General features: G+C 32.9%; 1 protein-coding gene across 1 annotated transcript; it reads right to left on the reverse strand.

Moving 5' to 3' along the window:
• Positions 1 to 4,377: 4,377 nt before the first annotated feature.
• On the reverse strand, positions 4,378 to 9,337 carry LOC120071713 (putative pectinesterase 63). The gene is made up of 4 exons (XM_039024093.1): positions 8,736 to 9,337; positions 6,100 to 6,306; positions 5,139 to 5,377; positions 4,378 to 5,045 (listed from the first exon to the last, which is right to left on the reverse strand). The coding sequence occupies exons 1-4, from the start codon at positions 9,270 to 9,272 to the stop codon at positions 4,853 to 4,855; spliced, it is 1,176 nt and encodes a 391-aa protein (XP_038880021.1). The 5' UTR covers positions 9,273 to 9,337; the 3' UTR covers positions 4,378 to 4,852.
• Between the last annotated feature and the right edge of the window lie 790 nt (positions 9,338 to 10,127).

Consider the following 10,127-nt stretch of genomic DNA (forward strand, 5'->3'; position numbering starts at 1 on the left):
AAGAATAATAGCTCTTTTTTAGAGCTAGCATAAAGCCTACCTCCGGGTAGATCGAATTTATTCCTAGTTTGCTACTCAATCATCGATTAATCAAACAAGTGCCTCGTAATTTCAATCAGTTTTAATTTAGTCAATCTCTTCTAGAAAAGCTAGAAGGAAGTCTAATTAATCAAATTGGTTTTTGGGCTTAGGGAAAAAGCCTCCTAAACATGCAAACTAATTGGCCTTAAGATCTAGGGCAATTGCTAAGCCGAACAAAATAATTAGGAATAACCTAATTAGGTATTCAATGTGAATTTCTCCTAAATTAGATAGACGAATGTTATTCGATTGAAAAAGCCAAATTAATACACAACTCTAACTTAACTTCCGTTACTTGGTGATCTAAGAACCTAAAAATTACGAATTAGGTGTAAACCTATAACTATGAATTAAACATGCTTGATAAATTTGTTAGATTATTTCAAACACATTCACCAAATTAATAAGATCAAGGAGAAAATTTAGTAAACAATTAAAATTACATACCACTGTTGCTCATAACCACATGAGCAAATAAATTAAGATATAAATCCTAAATTCCGAGCTAGACAATAGTACTTTAGCCTTGGTACATCCTTGAATCAACCAAATAACAGTCTACCAAAGTCTAAATTGAGTAAGGAAGAAGAGATGTGGAGAAAATATTAGAGAATGGTGAGAATTCTACTTCCAAATCGTGTTCAATCATCCCCTTGAAAAATGAGCGGTTGGGTCAATTTTAAAGAATTTATGTCGCAACGTTGCAATACTAATAGAAGTGTAGCAAATCCGCCCTCAACCAAGCACGTGCTAACACTCTGTTGGAGTTCGTAGAATCCGAAAATGATTCTGAAAACGTCTCCTTCTAAGGAGAATTTTAACTGGGGTCTATGGAGTAGCAATGACAATAAGACTATAGTAATGTTTGTGTCGCTTATGCAATAGCTAAAGGCAAGGAAAAGTAGGTTATCGGATCTATGTTCTCCTATTCCCTGAGATGGAGTGTTTTTCCATATCGAGGAGAGTGCTAGTTTGTGAAAATATATATTGAAGAAAAATATTGTCAATGAAAAAGAATTTTCAAAGCGTCTTCAAGAGTGTCTAGACCTTATGGAATTGTTGCTTGATGTTAGGGTTGAAGGAAAATGTTGAGTTTGAGGCCTTATTATCCCCAACTGGTTCGAGAATTTGTTGTGAACTTGACCTCTGATTTTGTTGATCCAATCAGTTCTGACTTTTAGAAAGTCCATATCAGATGTCATCCTTTTGTTATATCTCCTACAATTATTGATTAGTTCTTCATAGAAATGTGTCAGAGAATGTGACTGAACAACACCCATCTTTAAGAGGTTTGAATTAACAGGGGGGGGGGGGGGGGGGGGGTGCTCGATCTTCATGCCTAGAAATGGTCAACTTCCCACAGTAGTGCTCAGTGTAAAATATGCTCTTCTCCACAAGATAAGCATCTCAAATTGGTGTACTTCTTCTCACAAGTTTAGCCTCTCTGTTTCTCTTGCTACATTGATCTATCATATTGGAACTAGGTCTCAATTCAACTATAGTGCTTTTGTGTTGAATCAAATTAAGCGGCACATTGGGTTCAAAGCCTTTCATTTGCCTATTTATTATTTGCGTTTGATTTGTGACATTCTTCAGTCCCAGAAACCTTATTTTCTCTCTTTTACTAATCCCACTGGCTCACCACCCAGTCACTTTATCATCCATCCCAAGCTCCTGCAATGACACCATGTTCCTGATATTGACACTACTGTCATGCCTCTCCTGTTGATGGCCCCAACTGAGCTTTCATTGAATCTTCTTTTGGCAATAGTGTTCTGCAAGTGTTATTTAATGAGTCTCGAGACATTGAGGTCTTGATGCAAAGACCACAGAAAAGAAAGTTTGAAATTGATGGGGTGTTACAGGTAATGCGGGTTGTACTGTCTAGAAGTGTAGGGGCTTCTTCTTCCTAAAGGCGTGCTTGATCTTTTTTTAGCCAGAAAGGGAGAGAATTAATGGTGTTGTATTGATATGGAGGGAGCTTGTTAAGCTTGTTCTAATTTAGCTCTTGGCTTTGTTGGTTTTGGTGATGATTGTTTGGTTGTTTGTTGTTACTTGGTTTTGTGGTTAGCTGCAAATTGACCTTGTTTGTTGTTTGTTTATTTTCTGTTGTAAAGACTTCTAATCTTCTTGTTGTTACTAATGATGTTTCGACTGTATTTCGAACATCCATTATTTTGTTGGTTGGTTTTTAAATATTTTTCCTTAAAAAATATTAGCCCAAGGGGAGCTATTGGAGATTTGTTAATTGTCTTTATATTTTTCTAAGGCGATTTCTAGTAGTGTTGCAGTTGTTAAAAATTAAGTCTTAACTCGCAGACACTGCTGTTTTCTGCATAATATTTTTCTTTCCTTATTTGGAATTTATATGCGGAATATTTTTATTTTCTAATTTGGGAAATCTCAGTAGAAGTATTTTGATTGATATTTTTCTTATTTATGGTGGATCTTATTTTGACAAAAAGGAAAATTTTTTCTGAAAATTCTTTCCTTATTTGGCCACATTTTTAAAAATAGAATTTTTGCCCTCATTTAGGGTCGCCACATTTGCTTATTGTGAGGAGCAGATTTATTCTTGTTGGCCGACTTGTTCTTCATGTTGATTTGATCTTTGTTCCGTTGTGCGTATCTATTGTGTGAATCATTCAAGAACGTGAAGCTTATTCTATTTTAGTAAGAGCCTAAGGCATTATTGAAGAGAATGGATTCTCGATCTTAAGGGGAGCCTAAAACTTCAATCAACGAGAAGGATTTCTCAAGCATTATGGGGAGTCTAAGGTGTTACAAATTGAGAAGGGAGTCCTCAAGACTAGGGGACCTAAGTTCTCATGTGAAGGGAGTTCACTGAGTCACAAGAAAGATAATCAAGTTAAAAGGAGTATCTTTCTTCACTAATTTTATCACACTTAGAGAGAGCCTAAGTATAACTGAGAGAGAGTCTTATGTCTAGGGGGAGCCAAGGTGACTTAGGAGTTGAGCTCTACGTGAGCCACTATAGTAGTTGGTATATTACAGATAAGTACCATGTTATAATTGCTTGACTCTTTAATATTAGTGGATTATCTTTCCTAGACACGGTGCCCCTCGAACGTAGGTGGATTATTGTCGAACTGGTTTACCAACTTTTGTGTGTCTTTACTTGTTTACTTGTTAGTAATTTTGTTGTTACATTTCTTGTCAGTGTTTTTCGTTATTTGTATATTGAGTGAAGAAACATCCTATCATTTTTTTCAAAATAGAATAATAATAATCATACTTTTGATGGATTTTTATGACTCTTCTTGGACTAAAGTCACTTTAGTATATCATTTGCATTATGAATTTTTATAATTTTTTCAGATTATATATCATAACAATTGCAGGGGCATTTCGATAGGAAGGATTAGAGATATATATATATATCTTAACTAGTGTGAGTTGCTAAAAATTTGCTAAAAATTTGATAGATTTTCTAATACTAACGATGACAGTAGAGATATTAGAGTAACTTGTAATCAAATGATAAATATATGATATGATAAAACTATTAAAAGTATAAAGAACCATTTCTAGTGAAGCTTTTATGCGCCTAAAGACGATAAAATCATTTTTGTCTAATATTCTAATAAATTTCTACTCTAACACTAATCTTGAAACTTTTATGAAAAGTTCAAAGATAATATTACAATATTTTAAAGAACGGGTATTATGAAACATAACTGCAAAGTTCAAAAATGTCTTTATAATTTAGCCTTTTTAAATTATATATAATTTAACCTCTTATGAATGATTTTTGCAAAAGTTTGACAGATTTACTTTCTGATAATATTGATTTTTTTCTGGAAAAAATATACTTTATAAAGGAACATGTATGTATAAAGTGTCTCGGACGAGACGAGTTACATTGAACAAGTATCAGTTTAAGGCAATACAAGAATAAGGATAATAAACAAAAAGGGAGAATTTTGTGGACCAAGTTGCTGCAGAGAGGGCAATGTTCTCGCAAGTACTATCGATAGAACAATTCTCGTAGTTTTCGAAGATTCAAATGTTCCGCTCCAGTTAAATATACCAAAGTGTTATGAAATTAGAGTGTAAACAGTAGAGAATCGATACAAAGATTTACGTGATTCACTAACAGTATGTTAGTTACGTCCACAGATAAAGAAAAAGCAATTTACTACTAAAGACAATAATGTAAATTACAGATTAGATGCATCGAGAATTAGAGAGTTTATATACCGTATTTCTCTAAATTGTTGGTCGTTTGAAATCCCAGATAATTAACTCAAGGCATTCTAATACAAAGGACAGTAATGTTAGATTTAATAGCAAACACATTAGCTTGTATTTCAAAATTTCACCATACACAATTCTTAGTGTTGGAAGAAAAAAAGAGTTAGAAAGAACATCATAGCCAAGTACAAATGTGTGCGGGCAAGGGCCATCCATGATCATGTACTTTTCCTTTCCAAAACTACCCTTGGCAATATAACATGTGAGAGCTTACTAGAGCAACCAAGAGAGAAAGAGAAAAGCTCAAGGCAGAGGAAAGAAAAAAAAAAAAGTTGATCAGTTTGGTACAACAATCAACTCAAACTTAGGACAAAAAAAATGGGATTATTTCTATGTGAGAGAGAGAAGTACATTTAAATGGGGAAATATGTGGGATAAAGTTTCAAGGCACAGCAGCCTAGCTAGCTAGGCCTTGCTTTTCTAATTTTCACTATAGTTACTTTATGGTTTTGGCCACACATATGCAGCATTTCATTCAAGCAATTTTGATTCATTTTTAATGGAAGACATTGGACCTAGAGTGGAAGAGGGAGAGATTTGGTGGTGGTAAAAGCCATTTGTTTCCGTGGATATAAGTCATACTCAAAAACGCCTTCGCTTCTTCGTCCGAGAGTATTCTAGCATACTTCACTCGACCCGAGGGGGTCGCCCCAGGTCCCATGCATTTGTACTCACCGTAGTACATACTCCTGTATTCATACATTATTCGAACATTAAAGTAATAATTAGTCGACTCATTAGAATATATATCATAAGATCATGTGTGATTTTCTTTTGCTTACTTTCTAGGTTGGCTTCCATGCATTTTGTCAGACCATCCTTCTGTGTTGATGAGAGTTCCCATGTATGTGTAAGCAAAAACTACACGAGTTCTCTCTTTCCAAGCTCTTCCCAAATAAGTGTTTCCTGTTCCTGTGATGTTGCAATATGCAAATGTGAAACCACTGTCATCTGTGGCTTCTTCCCTTGCTTGAGCTGTGATTACTCCCGTGCCTTCTGCCACTGAGTTTATTATGGTTTTCTGTTACACACAGATATGAATGAAATGATCATTGCTATTACCTTTTCTTTGAAACAGAGACTGAAATAGAGACGATCTCGCAGCTAAATATATGTTTTAGTCTTCAATGTTTAGGTATTGTCGTATCATTTTCCGTACTAAAAAACTTAGTAAGGAACATGCATATCCCTTAATAACTACTGAATATAGATTTGAGATGTTTTTTTCTCATACATCAAAAAAGATGGAACAAATTTTCAGTTAAGGTTCGTCTGATAACCATTACATTTTTTGTTTTTTATCTTTGAAAATTAAGCATATTTTCTTTCAATTTCTTACCATGATTTGCATCTTTTTTAAGTATAAGAGTTGAATTATTGGCCAAATTCTAAAAATAAAATAAATTTTTAAAAAACTACTTTTTTAGTTTTTTAAAATCTTTGGCTTAGTATTTTAAAACATTGATAAAAGTAGATAATAGAGTAAGAAATTTAGAAGTGAAAAGAATGTTCATAAGCCTAATTTTCAAAAACAAAAAACCAAAAATTAAATGGTTATCAAACAGAGCTTAAATTGTTATGAACTCAAGATTCTTATCAATCGGGATGTTTCTCTTCTCCTAAAGTTGATTTAATTCTTCGTCCAAATTTCTATTAATTTATCACTAAGTATCATGTCACATAAGTTTACAAAGAGTTTAGCAGATTTTGATTTATTTCAAAGTATAAAGAGATGTACCATACCAAGTAAAGAGATTTGCCGTTTCCAAAAATGAAGTCCACAGTGCCTTGGATGTAACAATCCTTGAAAAAATGTCTGCCTCTGTCATCGCATAAAGTATCTTGAAAGCCTATGAAATGACACTCATGGAATGCTGCCTTATCCCCAGATATCCTCATTGCCACTGCTTGTCCTCCTGTTCCTCCTAATTCGGGCATTGGAGCTGAATTCTGCACAACAAAATTTTACAACCAAACTTCATTTCTTAATCAATATAACCAACTTTTTTTACTTTATTAATGAGTAATCACCATCTCATTTCTATAATAAGATCACACACTAATATAATGTTAAAGTTACGAGGACCTCGTAATATTTATATGATATATAGGCTATTTCTTCTGGTGCTTGTTGTTTTTAAGATGGAAACTTATGTTTATCTAATATTGTATCAAGTTCTAAGAAGTCTAAATAGATTTTCAGTTTAAAAAGATGATAAAAAAGAGAATAAAACCCAAAAACGGTGAACTCCAAAAAGAGAACATCTTGAGAGGGCGAAGATACAACGAGTTACTTTTCTCAATAACTATAGGTGTGATTTGACAATAAAAATGAACAAAACTTGGGTGCTAGCTGGACTGCACCTATCTTGTGCAGTTCACGTCACATGAAAAGAAATTTTGGCTTTTTCAGAAAAGTTAGATGATTATTTTTTTTTTTTTTTTTTTTTTTTTTTTTTTTTTTTGTTAGGCAGTAAATGAGAAGTTTGTATGGAAATAGTTTCCACCAAATCATTTCCCACATAAAATCCTTCTTTTAATTACCTCTTCTATACACATATATTTTTTCCAATTTTAAGACATGACCTTTGCCAGATACTAAAAGAGTTTGCACCAAACTCGTGGCATGCTTTTAATGGTATGAAGCCAACTTTAATTCAATTCCGTTCTCTTCTTTGAACCACAGCTAGTTGGTAAATTTCTCACCTTGTAATATACCTATATGATCTAATCTTTGTTTATAAGGTCATCACACGTAAACATGTTAGGGTCGGTATCAACCCTAACCACATGAGTAACTAATTCCTTTTAATGTCAGAAAATTTGAATCTCAACCCATCCCCTTCGTATATAATCTAGAAATAGATGATAAAGCCAAAGTAAACATAATTCAATTGACATACAAATGTGTTGACGACTAAAAAAGTATGTGATTCGAATCTCCCCACTCCTATTGTGTACTAAAAAAAATAGATGATAAAAACTAAGTTAAATTATAAATTTAGTCCCTATAGTTAGAAAAAAGTTAGAATTTAGTCCTTATGGTATTAAAAGTTTGAATTTAGTCTTTATGGTTTGATAAAACCTCATAAATAATCTATATGATTTGATAAAACCTCATAAATAGTCTATATGATTTGATAAAACCCTCACAAATAGTTCCTGCTATAGGGGCTATTTGTGAGGTTTTTATCAAATCATAAGGACTAAATTCTAATTTTTTTTCAAACCATAGGGACAAATTTGTAATTTAACCTAAAAATAATATATCAAGTTTATCAAAATTGCAAAGTTGGTCCCTATAGTTTGGAAAAAATTAGTATTTAGTTCTTATGGTTTATAGTTCAAATTTAGTCTCTATGATATGATAAAACCCTCATAAGTTATTCCTATGAGGATTTTACCAAATCATAGATACTATTTATGATGTTTTATCAAAATATTATAACAAAATTTATCTTGTAAAACCATAGGGACTAAATTCTAAACTTTCTTCAAACCATAAACCAAAATCAAACTTATTTTCTCTTCATTTTTTACCATTAAGCTTATAAAGTTTAATCAAAATTAAGCTTATAATACCTACCTTTACCAGTTTTTATGTTTTGGGATCTTTCTAGCCAAAGTTTGAAAACAAATATATTTATATATATATAGGTCTCGTTTGGTAACTATTTCGTTATTTGTTTTTGGTTTTTTAAAATTAAGCTCTCCAATTGCATCTTTCAAGTCCAATGGTTGAATTTTTAGCCAAATTCTAAAAATAAAAACAAGTTTTTAAAAGCTATTTTTGTTAGTTTTCAAACTTTGACTTGGTTTTTTAAATAATTGTAAAAAGAAAAAAAAAATTGGAGGTGGAAATAATGTTTATAAATTATTAATTTTCAAAAATTAAAAAAAATCAAATTATTATCAAAGGGGACTATAATTTTCAAAAATTTGTTTTGTGTTTTTAGAATTTGGCTAGAGTAAAAGTGTTTCTTCGTAAAAACTATGGTTAAAAAATGCGGAGAAAACAACAAAAAAAAATTTCAAAAACAGAAAATTAAATTGAAATCATTATCTGAACGGGCCTAGTAGCTCGTGAATTTATATCCCATAGTTATTATGAGACATGCAATAGATGCAAGAAAAAGCCAAGATTTCAACGTGAAAAATCATGTTTTGTACACATGAGGAATGTCATGAGTATGGAATAATTTTGATGATGAGTGAATGCATGAATTTTTTCCGTAAAATTTAAATTTTAAGGAAAAAAAAAATGAAAACTCATGCACATCATACGTTACCAAAACTTATAGCCCCCATAATTATCATTATTTACAAAACTTACCCCACAAAAATGAAAACAAGAAGAAGAAGAAATGAGAAAAACGCACCACAAACGCAAGATTGACGGCAACGAAATAATCCGATTCCACCGCCACCGTCGCGCTCTTAACGGTACCGAATTCCGACGCCGTACCGTCGAACGTTATCACCGGCCGTCTTCCTTTCTGTCCATACAGCGTCACGAACGGCTTGGAAGCTTCAATCGTAATCTTCTCTCTGTAAACTCCCCCGCCGATCCACACCACCACTCGCCGCCGATTTCCAGACGGAATGCTCTCGATCGCTTTGGTGATCGTCGTGAAATTTCCTCGTCCGTCTTTTCTAACGGTGATTAGTCGGACATGGTCCTCCGCCTTCGCCAGCCGCCGGTCCAGCGCCTTGATTCCGGTTTCGTTCGCCTTACGTTCCTCGTATTCTTTCATATTGTGTGCGATCCATTGGTCGAGCTTCGATGCATCTGCCGGAATCATCTTTGTGCGAGCTTCGACGACTGCGGACGAAATAATTAGGATGATGAGTTGGAAGAGCGCCAATGAGACCGCCACCGCCGCCGGAGAAGATGAAGCAACGGTCGGCCGAGACATTCTCCCGAAAGAAAATCCCCTTGTGTGGCGTTTATTGGGGTTGGATGAAATAGGGGGTAAGAGAGTGTTGTAGTAGATTGTAGAATTTTATAAACGAGAGGGGTAAAACGGGAAAATAGGATTTTTATTTAAAGTCAATACGTGTTTGGTAATTTTTGGTGTTGAGAGGATGGGTATTCTTTTTTAGGGAGTCGGGGTGTTTGGAGGAAATTGGCCAAAAAAAAAATTAAAAAGTGTTTTGGAAGAGGGTTAATAAGGTTAGGTTTATAGCTCGAAAATTTTGAAAGCAAGGTCAGGATGGGTTAAGTTGAATTGAAGGAGAATTTTTAGATCCAATCCAATATATTGGGTTGGAAATTTCTTCAATCTAAATAATATTCATTAAAAAATAAATTCAATCCAACCTAATTATGAAATATTTAGGTTTGATTAACTCGGGTTACTCGATCATTTGTTTAAATTTTTATTCTATAAAAAAGTAAAATGTTAATATATAAATATTTGATTTCATTGTTTTCATATATTGGATTAATAATAAAATTCAATTTCAATTTATTAAATGAAAATTTTCTTTTCAAGATGCTAAAAACAATTATTTTTAAGAGTTATTGGAGAGTAAAATTATAAAAAAATAATGAAGTTAGTAAAAATAAAATAAATATATGTATCTATAATTAAATCATAAGTAAAAGAAATATAAATTTTAAAGTTAATAGTAAGTTGGGGTTGGTTTGAGTTATTTATGTTAACCCATGAACTAACCCAACTCATAAAATTTTCATTTATTTGAACCAAACTCAATCTAAATAAGTTGATAACTTAACCCAAACCGCACAAGATGGATTGGGTTAATTA

The sequence above is a fragment of the Benincasa hispida genome, chromosome 2 (assembly GCF_009727055.1).
Source record: "Benincasa hispida cultivar B227 chromosome 2, ASM972705v1, whole genome shotgun sequence".
Lineage (NCBI taxonomy): Eukaryota > Viridiplantae > Streptophyta > Magnoliopsida > Cucurbitales > Cucurbitaceae > Benincasa > Benincasa hispida.